The 25,005-nt window shown below is 41.0% G+C and overlaps 1 protein-coding gene across 5 annotated transcripts in view; it reads right to left on the bottom strand.

The window, feature by feature from the left end:
* The window catches only part of BICD1 (BICD cargo adaptor 1), a 252,906-nt gene extending 228,382 nt beyond the window's left edge, over window positions 1–24,524 (bottom strand). For 2 of the 5 annotated variants that reach the window (XM_060657977.3, XM_060657979.3), the window contains exon 1: window positions 23,779–24,520. In XM_060657977.3, the coding sequence (XP_060513960.1) occupies window positions 23,779–23,991 (213 nt within the window). In that variant the 5' untranslated portion in view covers window positions 23,992–24,520. Of the gene's footprint in view, window positions 1–23,778 lie in introns of all 5 variants that reach the window. The other 3 variants (XM_060657981.3, XM_060657978.3, XM_060657982.3) reach the window with 2 other exon arrangements.
* Between the last annotated feature and the right edge of the window lie 481 nt (window positions 24,525–25,005).

The raw sequence follows: 25,005 nt of genomic DNA, 5'->3' as shown, positions 1-25,005 counted from the left end.
GGGCAGGTGGGCCCGGGGTTTTGTGAAATCTTCCAATTTTTTGAGAGAGTTCTGCAATCCAGTCTTTTTATATGACTCTCATTTTTTAAAAAAGAAGCTCCCTAAATCAAATGCTTCCTAATCACTGGGCTGCATTGTGCCTATCAGATACCGGTTTGCAATCTCTGCTCTAGATGACAGGTGGCCGATCTGACTGGCATTGCTCTCCGTCACTGTGGTATTTCACCCGTAGAGTTTAGAGTTTAACAACCAAGCAATCATTGCAAAGCAAGCCAGTGGACGGTGCAACCGTTGCTACCAGGATTTTATCTTAACTGCAGTATTAATGGGGCAGGCACGTTCAGTGACAGAACTGCAGTTATGAGAACAACTTCGACATCATCTGTTCCAAAATCCATCAAGTGCCTGACTCACTTCCTGGACCCCCCTTAGCAAGTAGCTTTTTGGCTTCTGTTTACACATCTCCATTAGCCAACAGGGAAGTCTCTCTCTTCAGAAGGCCTGCTAATTTTCACTCTACTCTTAGTCTCCCCATATGGAAGGTCCTTCTTCATATTAAGGTGAACTCTGTACTGTAACTGCCACCCGTTTGTTCCTGGATCATTATACCTAGAGCACAAATATCCCAGGAGTAGATGGATTCACATTTATCGTCACAGCCTAGACAGTGTTTCATGAGGCTAGTACACTTGCCTCCTTGCCCTTCAAGACTATGGAACGATCTACAATGCAAGTGAGTCAACAAAGATCCACAGCAGAGGGAAAGAGAAGTGTTCTTTCTACGAGTCATGTTTGTTTGTTTGTTTGCTATAATTCCAGTTTAAGGATACATTTATGCCCTTTTCTCCATGTTCCTAATCTAGAATTTACACATTGTGTCCTATAAATAATTTTTTTTAAATCTTTAGTTTAAGGGGCGCCTGGGTGGCGCAGTCGGTTAAGCGTCCGACTTCAGCCAGGTCACGATCTCGCGGTCCGTGGGTTCGAGCCCCGCGTCAGGCTCTGGGCTGATGGCTCGGAGCCTGGAGCCTGTTTCCAATTCTGTGTCTCCCTCTCTCTCTGCCCCTCCCCCGTTCATGCTCTGTCTCTCTCTGTCCCAAAAATAAATAATAAAAAAAAAAAATCTTTAGTTTAAAAGATACATCCATTTTGATAACTAGATGGGGTTGGGTTCACAGAATATTAAGAGTGTATATGGTTAGTTTAACTTCATAGGAAGAAAATGATTTAACATTTTAGCTTTTAAATGAAAACTAAGAAATATGGCTATACACCCAATGTGTGTCATGAAATGGAGCTTAAGTCCAGTAAATTACATCAGAGAGCATAATAACTATAGGATGATGCTTGTTTATCTACCAAAGTCATGAATCCTTTCCAAATGTTAAATGCTTTTGGCACACACATTTTTAAATTCTTTTTTAAACAGAGCATCAAAATTGAAGTCCACAAGAATTTGAAAATTCAAAAATATGGAGTGGTTCATCTCCTAAATTTAATTGTGAAATTTCCTACTCCTTCATTTTAATATCTCCTTACCATATGATTTCTTTATATTCTTAACCCCTTATTAAAAACAAAACCAAAAGCCGGGCGCCATCCTAATTTCTTGTTCTTTTGCTCTCACATCCAATTAATTAGCAAGTCTTTCAACATCCTGAATCAGATCATCCCGCCCTCTCCCTGGGTAGATTCTCCCCAGTCCAGGCCACCGCCATCTAATACGGGAGCTGGTGCCACAGCCTCCTAACTTAGCTCATTCTGTCCACAGTCTGCAAGGAAGAGCCTGAGTGATCTTTTTAAAACATTTATCAGATCACATCACTCCAGTGGCTGCCTGTTATGCTTAAAATAAAATTCAGGTTTCTTGCCAGGGCTCAAGGGCCTGGTTGCCCTCCACCTCCCCATCCGCGCCTTTCTAACATCCCCTTCCCCAACTTCCCTCCCTCCCAGCTTTCAGAGGCTCTAGGTGGACTGCGGTAGTGGCACCCTGAGGGGAGAAGCAGTGTTTGAAATACGTGAGAATGTTTTCTGTTTGCGTTTCTTTTCTTTGTATTTACTTAAGTGGAGATACAATTGACAAACAACAATGTATTAGTTTGGGGTGTACAACATAATGAGTTGATATATGTACATATTGCAAATGATTACTACAATGAGTTTAGTTAACATCCATCATATGGTTACAATGTTTTTTCTTGTGATGAGAAGAACTTTCAAGATCTACTCTCTTGCGGACTTTCAAATATGCCATATAGGACTGTTAACTATAGTCACCGTGTGGTACAGTGAGTGCGTTTTTGTAATCACAGTGACTTGGAAGGGGGCACTACTGGCATTTAGTAGGTAGGCCAGAGATGTTAAACATCACACAACAAAAGCACGGTTCTACACGACAAAGGATCACTGTACCCAAATGCCAGGAATATCGCTGCCATCTTCACAAACACCAAGCTCATTCCCACATCAAGGAAGGTCTTTATGTTTGCAGGTACTCAGCCCAACACACTGTGAAATCTTTTCCCAGCTTGCTCTTTCTCACGCGTGGGACGGGACATCATCTCCTTTGAAGATGGACCAGCCCTCATTTCTAAAGTAGACTACCAGCATTCCTGACAGTCTTTTTATTTTTCTTTTACCCTGCTTTATTTACTTTTTAGCACATATCACTATGCAAAATTTACTTATTTATTTACTTACTCTTTTATTGCTTTTCTCCCCCTCTGGTGTGTCAACCCCGAGAGAATTTGTACCCCCAGCACCTAACAATGCCTGGAACATAGCAAGTGTTCAATAATTTTCTGTGAAATGAATAAATGTCTACAATAACTTTTCTTATTTAGAATTAGGAATAAACAAAACTTCATTTTGAGGCACAGTGGCACTTATCCATCATTCCACGGCACAGAGAGCTAACAGTAAATTTTTAATGCTCCAAGTCACCAATTACCTCTTTCACAGAATGTAAAAGGGGGGGGGGGGTTTATGGGCACCATATTTCTCTAAACCTCACAGTAAATGTGCTACTTCTGACTAACATGGTCAGTAGAGCAGGGGAGAAGTACTTCCAAGGGCAAAAGTAAATACGTGGGTGGTAGTCCCTTTACTTTGATGGGAACAATTCCCAAATCCACCAGAAGAGAGAATGAGAATCACCTTTTGTTAAAAGTGCTCACAAAATATATTTTCAAGACTCAAAAGAGTTGAAAAATAATGTAACGTTACAAAATTATTTTTTATTTTATTATTATTATTTTTTTAATTTTATTTTTGAGACAGAGAGAGACAGAGCATGAATGGGGGAGGGTCAGAGGAAGAGGGAGACACAGAATCTGAAACAGGCTCCAGGCTCTGAGCTGTCAGCACAGAGCCCGACGCGGGGCTCAAACCCACGGACCACGAGATCATGACCTGAGCCGAAGTCAGACGCTTAACCGACTGAGCCACCCAAGAGCCCCCAAAATTATTTTTTAAACACAGTTTAGGAGCACTAAATCTAATGTTCAAACCAGGTCTATGAAATGAACTAAGGGAGAAGGGATAAGTGGGGATATGTAGGATTACATTTAGATCTTATAATATGAATTTATGAAATGTATAGAAGCATTATTTAATTAAACATATAGAAGTCTGTTAAAGAAGAAAGTATAATTTGATTCCTGTCATGTTCCCCACATACATGACCTATATTTGGATAGGGTCTAGAGTAGGAGATACTAAACGCTAAGTGCTTTTCTTTGATAAGAGATATTTGGGGACTGGTATACAATGACCTAGGATTTGTGTGAGATTGTTGGGCCCAAGTGCTGTGTGCATTTTATATCCTAATAAGATTGCCAGATACCATTCTCAAAGCTCATAGCAATTCATGCCCCCATAAGCAATGTAGGAGAATGCTCACACTTCCACACCCTTTCCAACGCTGTACATGATCAGTATTTTAAACTCTTGTTAAGTTGGGGGCGCCTGGGTGGCTCAGCCAGTTGGGCGTCCAACTTCGGCTCAGGTCATAATCTCATGGTCCATGAGTTCGAGCCCCACGTCGGGCTCTGTGCTGAGAGCTCAGAGCCTGGAGCCTGTTTCAGATTCTGTGTCTCCCTCTCTCTCTGACCTTCCCCCCATTCCTGCTCTGTCTCTCTCTGTCTCAAAAATGAATAAACGTTAAAAAAAAATTAACTCTTGTTAAGTTGATTGGTGAAAAAGTGAAAACTCACTATTCTTTTTTTATAGGTCTATTTATTTATTTTGAGAGAGAGAGAAAGAGAGAGTAAGCAGGGAAGGGGCAGAGAGAGAGAGAGAGAGAGAGAGAGAGAGAGAAAATCCCAAGCAGGCTCAGCATACCCAGTGTGGGGTTCCATCTCACAACGCTAAGATCATGACCTCAGCTGAAATCAATAGGCTATGACTTAACCCACTGAGCCACCAGGCATCCCAAAAAACTCACTATTATTAATCTGCATTCATGGACTACTAAGATCATGCATGTTTTCAGATGTTTATTGATTATTTGCAAATCCTCCTGTTTGTCTATTTAGTCTTTGTCCTTTTTTCCACTGTATCACTGTTTTCAGTTGACCTGTAGGAACTGTACTTTAGGGATAATAATCTTTGTAAATCATCCACACTGCTTTATTTTCTTTCCAGTCTGCTGCTTGTTTTTTACTTTTGTTTACAATGTCTATCACATTTTTTTTTAAATCTCTATGTAACCAAATGTGTCAGTCCTGTCTTTTGTTTCCAAGTTTCAAATCTTGCTTAGCAGTATTTCCCCCACACTGACACTTAATAAGTGTTCTCAGGAATTTTCTCCTAATTAGAATTCATTTGATCCATTAAACGATCCATTAAATCCCCAAAATTCTACTGTAAAGTTAATGGAGGGAGGGGATAAATGAAGATAAAAAAGAAAAGTACTGGGGCACCTGGGTGGCTCAGTTGGTTAGACGTCCAACTACAGCTCAGGTCATGATCTCACGGTTGGTAGGTTCAAGCCCCACATCTGGCTCTGTGCTGACAGCTCGGAGCATGGAGCCTGCTTTGGATTCTTTGTCTCCCTCTCTCTCTGCTCCTCCCCCACTTGCACTCTATCTGTCTGTCTCTCTCTTGCTCTCAAAAATATCAAAGAAGAAGAAGAAGAAGAAGAAGAAGAAGAAAAGAAAAGAAAAAGAAAGAAAGAAAAGAAAAGGATTTGGGTAGAAAAAGGGACTGGAGAAGTCTTATTTTGTAATGTTAAAGAGGGAGTTTCCATATAATGCTGCATTGCTGAACTTTTCTTCTTCATGTAGTTAATATTATGAAAGGGAAAAGGTCAAGTATTGTGACTTGAAAATGTAATTAAGCTATAGACATAAGAGAAAATTATTGGTTTAAAACTATCAGAACAAAAGTAATACTATGATTTTTTAAACTTAAGAGGAACAATTACATTTTTCATAATACTATATATGGAATCATGTAAAATGATAAAAAAATAAGTTGATTCCTACTTAAGTAATATTTCATCTGACCCTTTCCATAAAAGTTTTAAATTTTATGGTATTATGATGTTATTTATACCTAAGTAGACCAGTGAATTGGGAAGTAGTCTACAAGTTTGTTTTTCCAACAACTGTCATGAGAAGAAAATAACCAAAGGAAGAATTTTCAGAGCTTCAGGTAGTAAGATATTCCAGATGCTTAAGTTAGAAATATGCATGTGCTTGCTCAAAAACCAAAAAGGGATTCAAACTTATATCTTTAATACTTTATGAAAAGCCCTTAAATAATATTTTTCTCCCAAGTGACTTAAGAATTAGAGCACAGATCCCATTAAGTTTTCTAGTAACATCTAATTAGACAATTTAGTTCCTTTTCTGGAGCTTGCCTGCTTTGCTTATAAAAATGTATGCAGAGTCTAGGACAACCACAACCAAACACTTGGCATCCTTCTCCTTAACACTTACTGGTGAGATAGAAATGGTGTGATCTGCCCTCATTCACTTGTTGTTTCCTTGTAAACGTTGAAAGCCTATCAAAGCAAAGAGTCAATGAGAGCAAAGAAGACTTCCTAAAACCAATGCATTCTAAAGAAGAGAAAAATAGGAAGAAGTATTCCACCAGCTATTAAAAATGTTATTATAGGGGCACCTGGGTGACTCAGTCAGTTGGGCATCCGACTTCGGCTCAGGTCATGATCTCACAGCTCGTCAGATTGAACCCTGCATCGGGGTCCATGCTGACCGCTCTCTCACTCATTCTCTCTCAAAATAAATAAATAAACTTAAAAAAACACACAATGTATCAACATAAAAGTAGTAAGTCAACCAAATTAAAATTATGAAGTTCTCCTCATCAAAGACACCCCAGAAACTGTCAAAAGACAAGGCACAAACTAGGAACAGATTTCCGGCTTATATGACTGAGAAGGCTTAGTCTACACAACACAGATATACTCCTACAAATGGGTAAAAAGAACATAAACAACCCCAATAGAAAAATGGGCAAAAGACACAAAAAAAGTCCTTTCAATAATGAGGAAACATAAATACTTGTAAACATCTAAGATGCTTACCCTCATTAACAATCTCCAAAATGCAAACCAAATCTACAATGAGATAACTTTCACATCTACCAGTGAGGCAAATATCCTAAAGTTTAACAGTACAAAGTAATGACCAGGGGATGCCTGGGTGGCTTAGTCGGTTGAGCATCCAACTCTTGATTTCAGTTCAGGTCATGATCCTGGGGTGGTGGGATTGAGCCCCAAGTCTGCTTATGACTCTCTCCCTCCCTCTCTCTCTCTCCCTCTCTTTCTCTCAAATAAAAATAAATAAATTAAAATTTAAAAGGTAATGACAAAGATGTGGAGCCAAAGGTGCCTTGCTCCTTGTATATTTTGCCATTTATTTATTTATTTATTTATTTATTTATTTATTTATTTTTAAAGTAGGCTTGATACCCAGTGTGGAGCCCTCCTTGTATATTTTGCCATTTATTTATTTATTTATTTATTTTTAAAGTAGGCTTCATACCCAGTGTGGAGCCCAGCATGGAGCCTGAACTCACGGCCCTGAGATCAAGACCTGAACTGAGATCAAGAGTCTGATACTTAACCAACTGAGCCACCCAGGCACCCTTTGTATTTTTTAGAATATTATCTGTGTTGATTCTTTCTAACCTATCATGTCAGTAGGTTTCTTAGAGCAGGTCTGTATTTGCTTCTGACAGATGTCTGCAGGCATGACCAACCTGGAATCATTCTAAATTCTGACTTTAGGACCTTAAGATTTTTTTGGATTCATCCCCTCCATACACATACATTCTGTGTGAACAATCTGCAGTCTATGGTGAGAACCAATTGTGGGGAATATGAAATCTGAGGAAAAAGACCCAATTTTTCATGTAGTCAGGTGATGGAGGTGGGGAAGGACAATATATCCAATTGTCCCTTACACTGAGCATTAAGTCCTTTGGGCCTCAAACTTAGAAGGACATTAGGTTTTTTCTATTTTCTCTACCCCAAGCAGCCCACAGAAACAATGCTCATTTTTACCTGATTCAGCAAAAGCACTCAAAGCCAAAGTCAGCTTTGATGTACTACTTAGTTCTAAGGGTTTCCGCTTTAATTCAGTTTTAGCCTCTGAGAATCCTTCCGAAATAGCCAATTCACTTGTGCATTTTAAGGGATAGTGTTATATGTTATCAAGTATCTTTAACTGTTTCCAGCAGAAGGGTTAGTCAGAGGTCCTAGACCACTGTACTGCCAGAACCAAAAACCAAAAATCACAATTTTAAAATATAAACCTGGTTGCCTGGGTGGCTCAGTCAATTAACCACCCAACTCTTGACTGGGGTTCAGGTCATGATCTCACAGTTTGTGGAATGGAGCCCCACAACAGACTCAGTACTGACAGTGTGGAGCCTGCTTGGGTTCTCTCTCTCTCTTTCTCTTTTTCTCCCTTCCCCCATCTCAAAATAAATAAACTTTAAAAATATACAAAATTAATTATTTTCCTGCTTGGAAATTTTCAAGACTTTTCTCATAGCATTAGAATAGTTTAAGCTCCTGAACTTCCCCATAAGTGACCTGCTCCTGTTCACAAGCTGTAAGAGAGATTGTCCCAGAGGAGAAGCAAAAGGAAGGTTGAACCTGAATCAATGGCAACTGAGAGAAAAGACAACAGGAGGAAAACAGCAATTAAATTTAATTAGCAAAACCCAATGGCAGAGAATGTTCAAGTCCGGTATGGACAGAGCTTAACATATCCAAAGGCTTGACCAACAGATTAGAATCTATGTCAACTACTCCTGAAACCATTATTACATTATATGTTAACTAACGTGGGTTTAAATAAAATTTAAAACTTTAAAAAAAAATTTTTTAAAGGATCTATGTCAAGACTGTAGGACACTAGTGGCTCTCAGAGCTGACAGAGTCAGGAATCCGAGGGGGATGTGAGAGATCAGGACCATGAGGAGCAGCACCAGCCCAATGCCGTGAAGAGACAGTGGGTGCTGAGGGCCCAAACTAACAGGCAAATAGGCAACCTGACCACAATGGCGGCAAAAGACCGGGAAGCTGCCACTCTCAGATTCACAAAAAGCCATGAGGCTAAAACAAACCCTAAAACATACCCAACAGAGCACATACAAACAGCAGATATTTCCAGCCCCCTGATTTGTTAGAGGTACCTTCCTCCAGGGTGGCTGAGCCTGCTGTCACTGGCAGAGCCTTCTCATGGCAGACATCACAGCACAAAGGCCTTGGCTGGTGGGGACCGACAACCTCATTAGAAGACCTTTCCCCCTCTGGCCCCAAACCATCTCCCCAGGCTCACCCCCCACCTCTTATCTCATTTCAAACACCACCTACTGCAGCCACCACAGCTGAGAAGCATCAATCCCTCCAACCTTCCCTCCTTTGCAGGTGGTTTCCATCTTACTGAATGACTCTGCCTTCTCAGCTGTCTGAAAAAGTCCTACTTGTTCTTCAATGCCCTCTCACATGTTGCCTCAATCAGGAAGCTTTCTCTGATTCTTTTAAGTTAACTTTGCTGCCCTCCACTTCAGTATCCTATCAAGCACAGCCAATACGTTACTGTTTTTATTGTTATTTTATTATTATTATCATCATCCCCAACACATCCATCATTTATCAGGTGTTTACTATGTGTCAAGGACTCTTCTACATCCCTCACAGGGATTTTTCTTTAACACCCATAGTTATTATCTTTCCCTATTTTACAGAAGAAGAAAGTGAGGTTCATAGAGTTTTAAGTGTTAAGATCACACAGCACTCTGACTCAAAAGCCCATGACCTTGGGGCGCCTGGGTGGCTCAGTCATTTGAGCGTCTGACTTGATTTCAGCTCAGGTCATGATCTTGCAGTTTTTGAGTTCGAGCCCCACTTCAGACTCTGCACTGACTGTGAGGAGCCTGCTTCAGATTCTCTCTCTCTTGCTCTCGCGCGCTCTCTCTCTCTCTCTCTCTCTGCACATCCCCCGCTCTTGCACACATGCTCTCTCTCCCTCAAAATAAAGAAACAAACATTAAAAAAAAAAGCCCATGACCTTTCCATTAAAGTATCATAATCACCTTTGTTCATGTCTGTTGCTACCAAGAGTAAATAACTAACTTAAAATTATAGACCATTTCTAGGCACATGGGTGGCTCTGTCGGTTCAGCACCTGATTCTTGGTTTCAGCTCAGGTCATGGTCTTGCAGTTTGTGGGTTCAAACCCCACATCGGGCTCCATTCTGACAGTGCAGAGCCTGCTTGGGATTCTCTCTCTTCCTCTCTCTCTGCCTCTCCCCTATTCGTGTTCTCTCTCTCTCTCAAAATAAATAAACTTAAAAAAATTTTTTTTAATACATAGACACTGTATCTTCCTCATTTTCGTATAACAACCATAATGCTTAGCATACAGCTGATCCTCTCTAAATATTTAATACAAACTTCCAATTATAAAATAAGCAAGACATGAGGATACAGTGTACATCGTACAGTACAGAACATACATAATAATAGGCAACAACTTCACATGGTAACAGATAGTGGCCAGATTTATCATGGTAATCATTTCACCATGTATATAAATGTTAAATCACCTGAACCTATACAATACTGTATGCCAACTATACTTCAATTAAAAAAAATTTAATATGTAGGGGTGCCTGGGTGGCTCAGTCAGCTAAGCATTTGACTTCGGCTCAGCTCATGATCTCTCGATGTGTGAGCTCGAGCCCTGCATCAGGCTCTGTGCCGACAGCTCAGCGTCTGGAGCCTACTTCGGATTCTGTGTCTCCCTCTCTCTCTGCCCCTCTTCTGATCACGCTCTGTCTCCTTCTGTCTCTCAAAAATGAATAAACATTAAATAAATTTTTAATATACAAATGAATGAAATAATGACTAGCATCCATTCCAGTGCCTCAGAAAGTAGGATATCAACCATAACACAGAATCTATAAGAGAATGTTGAAATTGTCTTTCTGTCACCTTCGACTGGGATCTACTGGATGGTTCATACGGTCTAGAGTAAGAGAGAATAAAAGAAAGTTAAAGATTCAGGTACAAGGAACCAGAAAAGTCAGCACAGTGTCTCTTTAGTGAACTGGTTTAATCAATCAAACAAATGGCTATTTTTACACTTGATCTTAGCCAAAAGGCAGAGACATGATACAAATGGTTATTTTTAAAAGAGTGGTCTAATCCAACCTCTTTTCAAAATAATTGGCTACCCGGGGCACCTGGCTGACTCAGTTTGTAGAGCATGTGACTCTTGATCTTGGGGTTTTGAGTTCGAGCCCCACACTGGGTGTAGAGATTACTTAAATAAATATTCTTTAAAAAGAAAATAAAATACCTGGCTATCTGAATAACTTTATCATTTTTTTCCAGCCTCAATCAATGTAATACCATAAATATCTATTAAATACTTGCTATGGAGGAGAGTTTAAAAAAAGGATGCGTCACATCTCAGGAGCTACTAGTTCAATTTAAACTCCTTTTCCCAAAAAGAAGTTAAGTCTTACTTGAAAGTATGCACAGATTATCTCAATGTGGGGAAAAGAGCATTGTGACTCCTTTGCTCCAAATCCTTCTCAAGTTTCCCCATCTCACTGAGACCAAAAGGCATAGTCCTGGTAACAACCTAAAAGTTGATTCATCATTTAACCCCCATTCCCTCTCTGCCTCGTTTACTATTCACCCCCCTCACTCAATCCCAGCCAGTCAGGTGGCCTCTTTGCCATCCCTCTCAAGGAGCCTCTCTCTGACCACACAATTGGAAATAGTAACATTTTCCCACTTCAAAGCCTATCTCCCTCTTCTCTGCTCTTTCTCTCTACCACTTAGGACCATCTAACATTCTATTTTACTTGCTCATTTTGTTTATTGCCCCCACACTACCCTCCCCTTGTCTCCCTCCATCACCAAGATTTCTGTTGGAATTGCTCTCTGGTGTATCCTCAGCATCCAGTTCTATGCCTAACACATAGAAGGTGCTAAATATATCATTATTGTAGGGAAGAATGAATGAACCATTATTTAGCTTTATGCAATGATCTGCTCACAGTATTTACTCTGGTGTCCATTTTCTGAATTTCTAAATCACATGGGTATCACAAATTAAAATACAACTTAAGGGGTGCCTGGGTGGCTCAGTGGGTTAAGTGTCTGACTCTTGATTTTGGCTCAGGTCATGCATGGCTCATAAGATTGAGCCCCCCCAATAAGCTCCACACTCCACGCTCTCAGCATGGAGCCTGCTTGGGATGCTCTCTCTCCCTCTCTCTCTGCCCCTTCCCTGCTTACTCACCCTCATTCCCTCTCTCTCAAAATAAGTAAATTTTTTTTAAAAATGCAACTTAAAATTTTTTCACTTCAAACTGATCAATGATGACAAAAACCTCATGGGTATAAAGTTCTTTTCATTGTCTTTCCCTGAAATGTCTTACTGTGACCATTGTCTAAAAATATAATTGTGGATTTGAGATCTTGGTCTCAATTCTAGCAAATAATAGCTCATATTATCCCAAACACTTCAAAGTTACTTGCAAAGGTATTTTATTTATTTTGCTACAATGAAAAAACAAAGCACATATAACTGTAACTACAGTAATTAAGACAGACACCCTGAGGTCTCTTAGGGTTCTAGTTCTAAATTATTTTGTGTTTGTGTGTGTGTGTGTGTATGCCCATGTGTTCTCCCCTCTTTGAAGGAGGTGGACTTTTTTTTTTTTTTTTTTGAGAGAGAGAGAGAGAGAGAGAGAGAGAGAGAGAGACTCCAAGAAGGCTCTACATTCATCGCACAGCCCAATGCAGGGCTCAGTCCCACAACCCTGGATAATGCCTGAGCCAAAATCAAGAGTCAGAGGCTCGATGAATGACTGGGTTACCCAGGTGCCCCTAAATTATTTTAAAATATTAACTAAAAGAAGATCATTAAGCCATAGTTAATTCTGAATTACCAACACTACTTAAGAACCGGTATCATATCTTTTTTAATTTTTTTTAATGTTTGTCTTTTTTTAATTTTTTTTTTAACGTTTATTTATTTTTGAGACAGAGAGAGATAGAGCATGAACGGGGGAGGGTCAGAGAGAGGGAGACACAGAATCTGAAACCGGCTCCAGGCTCTGAGCTGTCAGCAAAGAGCCCGACGCGGGGCTCAAACTCACAGACCGTGAGATCGTGACCTGAGCCGAAGTCGGCCGATTAACCGGCTGAGCCACCCAGGTGCCCCTAATGTTTGTCTATTTTTGAGAGAGGGGGAGACAGAGTGCCGGGGGGGGGGGGGGGGTGGGTAGCAGAGAGGGAGTGACACAGAATCCAAAGCAGGCTCCAGGCTCCAAGCTGTCAGCACAGAGCCCAAAGCGGGGCTCAAACCCACAAACTGTGAGATCCTGGCCAGGCCGAAGTCAGACACTTAACCGAATGAGCCACCCAGGAGTCCCCAGTATCAATTTTTTTTTTTAAATAATCCAAAAAGCCAACAATTCAAAAGGTATTCAGAAAGTGCAATATACCCCTTTCTTCCCCTGTAATGGTTGCTTTTCCTTCCTAATTATGTTTACTTGAGGTTTTGGGTTTAAAAGCTCTGCACACACACGCCAGCATTAGCAGAAAGCAAGCCACATTGTGATTTAAAGCGGGAAAAAATGGTTGTATATGCCAAAAAGATAATGTGCAAGATGACAGTATCTTCAGCTCAACAACAGAAGTCATGTCCAGTCCTGTCTCCATCTAGTTACCTCACACAGAGGTCAACTTAAAAAAAAAAAAACATCTCCTAAAACCTTCTAGAGAATGGCACTCAGTAAGGCTTATCAACAACACACATCCGTTATAATATAAACCTTTTTCAATTTCAAAAATTGATGGATAAGGCCTCTTCAGCAGTGGCATTTGATTCCACATTAGTCTGCAGTATGCAAGAGAAAAACAAAGACCCGTCATTCTGAACCTTCCATTACAGACCCACGCCAAACTGCAACAAAACATTCTTAAGGAAATTGCTGTCACCGGGTACTTCCCATAAATGTAAACAGGTTTCTTATTTTCAATTCTAATTTTAAAGACAGAAACACACCAGTTAAATATTACATTTTAGAAGAGTGCTTTTTCTCCATAAAATACTGTTTGAAAACAGTGAGCATGTATAACCAAAAGAACAATTGGAAATAACCCCAGGGGCACCTGGGTGGCTCAGTCCATTAAGCATCCTTTTGATTTCAGTTCAGGTCATGATCTCATGGTTCGTAAAACTGAGCCCAATGTCAGGCTCTGCGCTGACAGCGTGGAGCCTGCCTGAGATCCTGTCTCCCTCTCTCTCTTTCCCTGCCCCCACTCTCTCTCTCTCTCTCTCAAAATAAATAAATAAACGTTAATAATTAAAAAAAGAACCCCAGAAGTTAAAGATCAATCAAAGCAATTCTTTTTTAATTCTCTATTTATAAACTTGTAAAGTTTGCATTAGCAACTGCAAACAGAATAAAGCAAAAAACCAGATTCAACAAAGAAGACTTTTTTTTTTAATTTCTTTTAACGTTTTTTATTTATTTTTGAGACAGAGAGAGACAGAGCATGAACAGGGGAGGGGCAGAGAGAAAGGGAGACACAGAATCGGAAGCAGGCTCCAGGCTCTGAGCCATCAACCCAGAGCCCGACGCGGGGCTCGAACTCACGGACCGCGAGATAGTGACCTGAGCTGAAGTCGGATGCTCAACCGACTGAGCCACCCAGGCGCCCCAAAGAAGACAACTTTTAAAGTAAACTTTAAAGAACCCTAGAGTATATAAAAATAAACACAGTCTCATTTAACATACATTTCTAACGCAGTCAAGTTTTTGATGATATCTGTTGGTTTTCTGAAAGGCTTTACAGTGTTCTAGTTTTTTGTTTTTAATTATTTTACTGTTTATTCATTTTTGAGAGACACAGAGAAGAGCGTGAGTGGGGGAGGGACAGAGAGAGAGGAAGACACAGAACCTGAAGCAGGTTCCAGGCTCTGTGCTGTTAGCACAGAGCCCAACGCGGGGCTTGAACTCACAGACACAAGATCATGACCTGAGCTGAAGTCAGACACTTAATGGACTGAGCCATCCAGGTGCCCCTACAGTGTTTTAGTTTTCAGAAACTGGAGAAGTAAAAAGACTGTGCAATTAAGGTTTACATATTAGCTCATAACTTCCCAGCTTTTCTTACAGAACACTCCTATTCCTATAGTCATTTAGTCCTAGAGTTGGAAGTTTCTAGGAGAGGTTCTCAGCCCTAACTGTACCTATAAGGGGAGAAGGGTTAACATAACAAAGCCCCGGCTTCACCCCCAAAGACTCTGAACTGCCCAGGGGGGAAGCTGGAGTGGGATCATGGGGTCAAGGCAGCAGTATTTTTGTAAATCACCCAGATGACCCTAATGAGTAGTCCGTATAGAAAGTCACTGATTCTGACCCAACTCTTCCAAAAGAAGATCCCAAAGAGCATTTAGGCTTTGCTTACACACTTCCTATGCTGAGACCCAAAATCTAATCCAAAATATAGTACTTTATAAACGGTCACTTTTCAAATATGAATGGCTATACTTACAAGGCATGGTGACCCATCATTTCCCCTAACAACCACAAACAGAGTTCTATGATCTTTGTACTTGTACCCCTTCCTCAAAATCCCTTCTTCCACAGGATGGGCCTTTCATCATTCAGGTCCGGGCTCAACCATCACCTCCTAGAGAGGCTTTCCTGATCACACCATCCCTAGCCAGTCTCCATCTCTTCACTTGTGGCATTTCTCACATCCTGACTGTGTGTGTTTGTGGACTCTCTCCCAGGTCTGAAACATAAGCTGCATTCAGGCAGCTCCATCTTGTCTGTCTTGCTCAACACTGTATCTTCACCACGTGGCATAGTGCCCAACATAGTAGCCACTCAATACAAACTTTTGAATGGATAACTGAAACACAAGAGGCATGGGCAACCTAAAGCAAAACAAAAACTCAGATTGCTACCTAATGAAAACAGTTGACAGTGCAGATATAAAATACTGAACTAAGTGTAAATGACAAAATATATCACTGTGCGTGTGTGTACGAAAACAAATACTCTAGAGGCTATAGACCCCCCCCAATGTAACCATATAGCTTCAAACTATACAAAGTTTCATGGATATTACCCCAAATTTACAGATATAGTCACCTTAAGTTCTTTATTATGCATGTTTCCTACTGAAAAATCAAGCAAAACATAAATCAAATTTAAGATAAACTTTTGATACACTTTGAAAACATTCCAAATATTCAAAGTCAGAATACAGCAAAATGCTAAAGATTAAACAGAAAAATGTAACGAAGTTGGAAACACTGTTATCTAGTCATGGGGAAGAGCATATTAAAAACACATAAACATATGAAATTACTTGGAACACATGAAATGATAAAATCAAAAAAACTCAGATTGGGTTGGGGGGAAACTTGGAGATCGTTCTATATAAACTCCTTTCTAAGTATGAACCTTCCAGACAGTGTTTCTAGCATGTGGTTGCCTAGCCTTTCCCTAAATTTTTTTGGTGACAGGGAGCTCACTACTTCCTAAAGAAAGCTGCCTCATTCCATTATTGGACACCTGTACTTGTTAGTTCTTGATTTGGGCCCCAAATCTGGCTCCCAGAGACCCACTGGGCCATGGTTCTGCTCTCTGAAGCCAAGTACAAATATGTCAATGAAATAAACTCAATGAATCAGTTCTATAACAATATAGATATGATTAAAGAACGAAAGTGAATCCAGAAGGAAAAGGAGTTTGGGCCAGGTATCAAAGGAAAGGAAAACTGTGAATTATTAAAATAAATAAATAAATAAATATAATAAATAAATAGACAGAATACAAGTGTGAAAACAAGTGGATTATCCCGGCTAGAAGTGAGTGACCAGAGCAGAAATAGATGGGACGAAAAATACCAAAAACAGCTGATGCACATCCCTAAAGGCTAGGTAAACATTACTGTAATTACAGAAGATCATTCTGTATTTTGTAAAAAAAAAGAAAAAATTAGAACGAATTTGAAAAGTAAAGGACAGGTAGATAAAATAAGTAGACAAGGTAACTCTAAAACACAGCATCACAGAAATTTAGAGCTGCAAAAAATCATAGAAATTATCTATCCCATCCCCTTAATTTTATAGACAAAATAATTAAATCCCAGAAGGAAAAGGTATCAATTGTCATTCTTCTATTCTTTTTCACTGTAATAAGGAAGAACACTTTTGCCAAACAATCTCCTGTCTTGTACCCACTGATCCCCATCGACTTCATATCATGCCAAATACGAGGTGCTGTAGAAGAGCCTAACCAACTATCTCAAAACTCAACTAACACAGGGCAAAGATGGGAGAACATAAAGAGGCCCAATTGTCTGAATCATCTTGGCTTCTCACCAAGACCCAGTATGGACAGGATGCAGTCACACTGCAGGACCAGCTCTTGCTGGCCATGGAACCTAGCCACCTATTATGCTGATGCACATAGCTCCATCATCAGCCAAGAAGACAAGAATCAAAACTGCTGCTAATTCACCCACAAGACTTTCCATCTTTTTCCTTGGTATTATCACACAGGCCTGCCACAGGACAACCCAACAAACACCATCCATTTGTTTCACACACGCCTGCACTTACTTTCTCTCTCTCAGCACCAGAGCCATCCTCAGGGCAGAAGCTGGGCCACCTGCTCCCTCCAAGCCCCCAGAGTTACCCACCCTCCCTGAGATTCTCTGGTTTTCTTCTCTACGCAGTCCAATTTTCTTCACACTTGCAACATCAGTGCCTTAAAAAGGTAGCTCTGCTCTAGAAAAATCTGCATTCTAAAAGGATACAGTATTAAATGAAAGACAGCAGGTTGCAAAGTAATATGTATAAAGTGACCCCATTTTTATAAAAACAAAGGAATAGGAACAACAACCCTGTCAATGGATTTATATGTTTAAAGACATTTAAAACAAGTATAAAAGAATACTCATCAAAGTATTAGAAATACAGACAGAATTGGGAGGAGAGAAAGGAGAAACTATTAATTTGTATATGATTTTTTTTTTTCAGCTTTTTTTTTTTTTTTTTTTTTTAATTTATTTTTGGGACAGAGAGAGACAGAGCATGAACGGGGGAGGGGCAGAGAGAGAGGGAGACACACAATCGGAAACAGGCTCCAGGCTCCGAGCCATCAGCCCAGAGCCTGACGCGGGGCTCGAACTCACGGACCGCGAGATCGTGACCTGGCTGAAGTCGGACGCTTAACCGACTGCGCCACCCAGGCGCCCCAATTTGTATATGATTTTACCTAACTTGGATTGTTGCCATAAATTGTTGTAATTACAGAATCATAATTCTGAAGGAGCAAACTCTTGTCACCAAAAAAGGAAAGGAAAAAAAACTTAAATTCAAAAGGGGCGCCTGGGTGACTCAGTCAATTGAGCATCTGACTCTTGATTTCAGCTCAGGTCATAATCCCAGGGTTGTGGGATCAAGCCCAATGTCAGGCTCCACACTGAGTGTGGAACCTGCTTAGAATTCTCTTTCTACATCTGTCCCGCTCCCTGCTCACATTCTCTCTCTCTCTCTCTCCCTCTCTCTCTCTATCTCTCAAATAAAAACAAAACAAAACAAAACACTAATGCAATTTCAACTTTTCAGTCAGCAAGGGGTGTGAGGTGTTTCTCCCAGGCCCCTCTCTAACTGAAGAGGTCAGCAAGGACCGTTTTCCACTTAGGCTGACCTCTGGGCCCTCGCTGTGTCAGCCCAGCTTCTTTGCCCATTGTTTATTAATTTTCAAATCTCCTAATTCAAAATGCAGTCAAACTAACTGGTGAAAACACTGCTAAGCTGTTCATGTCTTCCGTGTTCTGGAAATTAGGTCTGAATGAAATGGTGACTAATTGCACAAATTACTCATTTGTTTTATTAAATTGAGAGTTGAGTACTGGATTGTCTCATGGAACTTATGCCTCCCCTCAAAGAAAACATGAATTAAAAGGACTCATATGCCTTGGCCATCCACCTTACCCTCTAAAACTGCTCTACCCCATAGCACCTTCCTTTGTAAATGGAACCACCTTCTACACATCCTAAGAAAATACTCCACTGTATTCTTTCCCGTACCTTCCACATCTAGTCACCCAGCATTGGGTTCCACCCTACACCTCCTAAAGGGCTGTTAGGTGTGACCCCTCCTCACCATCCCTACCGTTCCCGCACAGCTCCAATCCACCCTCTAGAGCCAACGCTGGGACTTTCTAAACCACACTTGTGACGGACGTGTACCACCTTCCCGGGTGGTATGGTGCAGTGAGAAGACAATGGGCTTCTTCCTAAACCAGGTTTCACCACTTAGTTTGGCAGCCTTGAGAAGAATCCTTAACCTAAAACCTACTTTCCTCTTCTGCATAATTTGAGTAATATCTACCTCATAAAAAGATCGCTGTAAGAATCAGAGATAAGACATGCAAAATGCCTAGTCCTAAACGGAGCTTTGTACATGATTAAACACTTTATTATTTTTGCTATTTTTTATCTGTAAAAATGAGCAGTAAGTCTTCGAATTACTTTGAATATCAAATAAGACATAAGGCACCAAATACAGTTACAAAGTGTTTCTTTTCATTTCCTTTTAATGGTTCCCCATCTTCAAGGCAAAATGTAGCTCCTGCCACTTTCCAATTTCAACTCCTGCCACTTGACTTCACATGTCTTCTCCTTCAGCACAATGAATTATTGTGAGTGCATCTCTTCATGCCTTCCTCTCCTTCAAAGCCATATTTACAGGTACAACATTATGTTTTACAGTATATTTCAACATGCAAGTAGCCATCATATTTTCAAATTTGGAATGCGATGTCCATAAAGTACAACTGTATTTAAGGGAATGATATAGTAGAATATTCACAAGCATGCAAATCCAAAAAAATTGCCCAAGCATGGCTACCATACATGTTCATACAAGCATAATGAGTGTGATGAAAGATATAACAACTTGCTAAACGATATCTGAGAAATAACTTTGCCAGAGATGAAATTTTGAGTTGAAATAAAAAGAAGGGTGCAAGTTAGAGCGATTAGGTCAAAAAAAAAAAAAAAAGGAAGAAATATGATTGAAAGTGATTGTGTTGTTTGTTGAGGTTGTTTGTAAATACTTTCCAAAAATGTATGTGCATATACTTTTTTAAAGTATCATTCTTTTTTTTTGAGAGAGAGAGAGAAAGAGAGCACGTGAATGGGGGAGAGGGGCAGAGGGGCAAAGGGAGGGAGACAGAATCCCAAGCAGGCTCTACACTTGGCACACAACATGGGGCTTGATCCCACAACCCTGGATAAATGAGCCAAAATCAGAAGTCAGATACTTAACCAACTGAGCCACCTAGGCACCCTACATTGATATATTTTAGATGTTTTAATTAATTTGATAATAAAAATAAATATTTCTTTTTTGAAAAAACAGTGAGCAAGAAAATATTAGCTTAGGTAAATGAATTATTAACATTCTCTATGTTTATTTATAAATGGGAAGTGAAATCTGGGGATTCCCACCACAGTATGATTTCATGATTTAGAATATACAACAAGATGCTAACAATCTTTCCAAGCATATGAAGAAAAAACTTTCTGTTTAAAGATGAATCAAAGTAATTTAATGGCTTTCCTCGGGTCCCTAATGTGACAGTCTCTAAAAAGTGTGTGAGTTCAATGTTTACTCCTTGAATGATTTAACCATAGCCCTGAAAAATCATAAAATCGGTGCCAGGAAGAAAAGCTTCCCATTGCCCACAAAGTGCTTCTTCAGCAAGTGGGGTCTATCCTTGGAGAACATGAGCAAAAAAAGGGAGTTGGAGATTCTTAGTACATAGTCTACTGTAACCTAGCTGCAAAACTTTTCTAAAGATGTCACATGGATGTTTTCTAAAATGCCATCAGGAATGCTGAATCATTCCTTTCTGAGGAGATCTTTCTCAACTTTACTACTTTCTAAATTTCAAATATTTTTTAAGTAAGAAACAAAACAAAACAAAAAACAAATAAACAAACTTAAATTCTAGGGTTTTTTTTTTAATGTATGTATATTTTTAGTTTTAAAATTATTTTAGAACTATGACTCTTCTTCAAACACTATTTTGGCCTGAATGACACTCACAGTGCTGATTTATACACATCCCAAACATACAATCAGCAGGATCTGGACATAACTGGGCATGCGTGCCCCTCAGGTCACTGAGAAGCAAGCATTACTTGTGAAATCATAAAATGATGGTCACGTATTCTAACGGGTATATGGTTTTGTCCAGCTCCCCAAAGATAATTAAAATGAGAACATAATGACGATGTCAGAAGTCATTCTTTTTTTCATATCCTTAGTACTTTTCTTTTTAAGTGTGTTCTTTTGGGTCATGTAGACAGTGATGTAGGCATAGGGCAGAGCTCTAAATGATGTCAGGCCAGGTCAAAAAGCAATCTAGACTAAGGGAAGAAATAACTAGAAAAACATTCAGGAATTCATTGTCTTGATTTTGAACATCTTCAGGCAATGCTGCTCATTTCCATTATTGTCACAGCGGTAATCAGCCTGGGAAGGAGGGCAGCAACATTGTTGGGTGCTGACTCTTGAAAACAAAATGACCTGTAAAGCCTGAGCCATATTGCTACCCTACAAATTACTAATGTTCAACTTCGAAAAACAGTACAGTCTTTCTCTGTTGATATTCCCATAAACTGGACCAATTATTTTTAAATGAATCATAGTTGTTGAAAGAGCCTAGAAATAAACCAAAGATTTTTATACTTGGTGTTACAGATAAAATGTAACATTGTTTACTATATGCACCTGAAAATGAACAAAACTTCCTTTTAAAAATCAGAGCACTCATAAAACATGTCTTTCAAAAATGGCTTCTATATGATATCATCATTGGGATATCTTTGCACAATTCTTCTGGATTTACTTTTCAAACAGGAAATATTATTGAGACAGATTTAGCTCATTTAATAATATTCCCAACTAAAGTGTACATTATGTTTAAAGAATAAAAATACCAGGTTAGTCTATCAATCAAATATAATGATTATTTTTATTACTCTAAAGTAAATTGTATGTAATTGCTTAAGACAGTTCATTAGGAATCAAAATACTGAATTTATGCTAAGTGCAACTTAAAATACATATGTACATGAGTATCATTTGGTAAAAATAATCATGATAAATTTTTTATTAACCTCCTGCTATATAGAACAAAATATGCCTTAGATTTTTAAAGAAAAAAATTTATAACTACTATTTGTATCATTCTTTATTAAGAAACCACTGTTATACCATGCTCACAAAATGTTTTTTCTCATTTTCCCCATTATTGTTGATGATAGTAATATAGTGTTTCAATAACAGTTCCCATACCTCCTAATTTTCTTAGTCTTTCTCTGACACTAACCAATACTGACTAGTGAATGTTTGATAAAGGTGTACCTTTTTCCAGTATAAATTTATTTTTCCATAAAATATTGATTACACACTTACTCTGTGCTAGGCTTTGTTAAAGGCTTTAGATGCAAAGTAAATTAAGACAGATTCCTTGCCTTAAGAGCTCATGGTCTAGTAAAGGCAAAGACAATTGCATTATGGTTTACTATGCAGGCTAAGTGCAAATGACACAGAAATATCCCTAGAAACGTTGTTTAAATCAAGCAGGAAGGTCAGTTAACAGTAATACTTCATTAAATGAAGTCTACCTCCTTTATCAAGGAGGTGATAGCTTACCACTGCCTGGTTTGCACTTCCTTGTCTTGGCAAAGCAATGTTGATAGGTGTAAACATCAAAACATCTCTGAGAATTACAATCACTATCCTGTTTCCTGACTTCACAAGGTTTAGCATTACTGAATTTAAACACATCAGACCTAATCTAAGTTGGACAATACCAGTAAGCCCAGCTGTTGTTAAGAACAGAAATGTCCATGGTAAGAAAAACATGAACTCAAAATTAACAGCCTGATACACAAAGATCAGGTGTCTAGTTGGGGTGTTCACTGTATGTTTATTAGTTAGCTTTTAGGCATCAGAATAAAAATTAGACATACCTGAAAGTATAAGTGTTGGCCATATTACGTACTAAGTTAGAAGGCAAGTTCATTTAGACAGGTCATAAACCATGTTTTTTAACTGTAACAACATAAAACAGATGCCTTCTGAAAAAGTGAGTACATGATAAGAAAACATTTTCAATAATACATGCTAAATTTAGAAATAACACTTTAAATGCCAAAATGCACCTAAAAATAAAGTCTTGCCACATTGAAAAGCAGTGGGTACATTTAAATTTATAACCAGTGAGTTGCTACCCATAGTGCTTCAGGAATCGGGTAAAATAGACTGAGTTCCTTCAACAGTATGTGTATGCTTATGAGTGCTTGACAGGACATCAAAGCATATCCATTATTTTCTTCCAAAACATTAGCCAGTCTTTAAAAAAAGCCAAATACGAAAAGACTACAAAGGACAAGTATTATAAACACAGTCCCTTCAAACAGAAGAGGCTCATTTGATATGGACAGCCACCCATGCATTTGCTACCTACCATTCAGACCATTTGTAAGGGAGTTTAAATTCTCCCTGGTCAGGGTGACCTTACAGGACTTGGGCATGGCTCTGCCTCACTCAGAAGTGAAATCAAGGCAGTGGGATCATCCAGCGGAGTTGTTTTTCTCAGGCAGCCCATGACAAGAATAACTAAAGTCAAGGAGAATGAAGATTGCCCAGACTTTGTCAAATGGGATTGGCGGGGAGTTCTTCTAATAACAGTCCCCTCTTGCATCAAGGAGTGGTTACGTTCAGAAGGCTGAGGTAGCATAGATCCTACATCCTTAAATTGTGGGTCCCTCAGCACAAACCTACTCATCGCCTTTGTGGATTATGGGATTGTCGCTGGAACCCAGGTTTGAAATAACAGCAGTTTTGAGAAGTTGGATTTACACATTCCAACCCAGCAGAAGGTCGCCTTAGAGTGCTAAGACTTGAAGACTTCTGAATGTCCCTCCCCCACAGCCTGAAGGGCCACTGCCTCTCGAATTCCAGCTTATACATTCATTTCCTGGGCAATTTTTCTCCCGGGGGGGAAACAATGGACTCTTTCAATCCTCTCTTATCAACAAAGGACCCTAAGATGAAGAAACATTCCTTCCAGCCGCATCCTTCCCGACTTCTGTGTACATGATGAGTGGGCGTTGGGGGTGGGGGGACGGGGGCCGAGCAGGGATGAGGTGACAGGCAACTCACCTCTTTCAGCTGCTCCAGCTCTTGCTTGAGGCTGTCGTACTCTGCCTCCAGCTCGTCATACTGCTGTTTGAGGGTCAGCTTCTCTTCCAGGACCACCAGCCCGTACTCGGCAGCCTGGATCTTCTCGTGGGTCGTCTCCGTGAGCTCCTTGGTCAGCCTCTCTATCTCAGTCTTGTAATGGTCCACAGTCTGCAATACCTCTTCTGCGGCCATAGCCCCGGCGGATGGAGGCAGGAGGGGGTGTCGGGGTGGGGTGATGGATGCCTGGCAGGCTGGGGGGGGAAGGGTGAAGGCGGTGGGGAGGGAAGGGTAAAAATGGAAAAGTGTGGCTGGGTGAACGTGCGGAGCGGAGCGATGCCCTGACTGCTGCTCCCGGCGGCAGCGGCTACACAGCCCGAGAAACTGAGGAGGAATGCAACATGGAGAACGCAGGGAGAGGATCAGGGGCGAGGCGGCAGCCGCTGCCGCATGTGTCCTCTGGGCCGGCCCCTGCGTGCGCTCAGCAGCCGTGCGGCATGGCCTGGGCTGCGGCGGCCGCGGACGACGAGGGGCTCCGGATTCTGCTTATTCAGAGGCGCCCGGCCGCCATGTCTCCGGGGCAGCGTCACTGCAGTCTCCCCGGGGCCTGGCGCGCTCCGGCTCGCGTCTCGCTCGCTCGCTCGCTCCACCTGCTCCCTCTGGCTGTGCTGCAGCCGGTGCGGAATGATGCAGTCTCGGGCCCGCTCCCTCCCTTCGCGCCTGGCCCCGGCTCCGAGCAGGGGGCGGGGAGGCGGATGGAGTCAGCGCGGGGGGAGGGAAGGAACCGACGGAAACATCCCGAGGCGCCTCCCGCCGGGCGCGCGGGGCCACCGCCGCTGCCGCCGCCGGCTGCACGGGCGGGGGGAGCGCGGGCCAGAGGCCAAGGCGAAGGCGGCGGGACGCGCGCGGGGGGAGCCTCCTCCCTGCTCGGCTCGCCGCGGGCGGGAGTTCCTCTCAAGGCTTTGCCCCGCGGACGCACAGCCCCCGAGAGTGGCGGGGACGCCCCTGCTCTGCCGCTGCGACGTGAGCGCAAGCTCAGGGACCTGCTCAGAGACCTTCGGCGCCTTCCCCAAAGAAAAGCAAACAGTAACTAACGCGCTCGGGGCCCGCGCATCCTTCTCGCCCCCTGGGCTCGCAGCCTCCGGCACCCAAACCAGCGCTGGGTTCCAGTGCCTGCCAGACGCGCCCCCAGGCGCCCGCTTCCACCAC

This window comes from Panthera onca, chromosome B4 (genome assembly GCF_046562875.1).
Source record: "Panthera onca isolate mPanOnc1 chromosome B4, mPanOnc1 haplotype 2, whole genome shotgun sequence".
NCBI classification, from domain to species: Eukaryota; Metazoa; Chordata; class Mammalia; order Carnivora; family Felidae; genus Panthera; species Panthera onca.
This window is presented reverse-complemented; position numbering and strand designations above follow the sequence as displayed.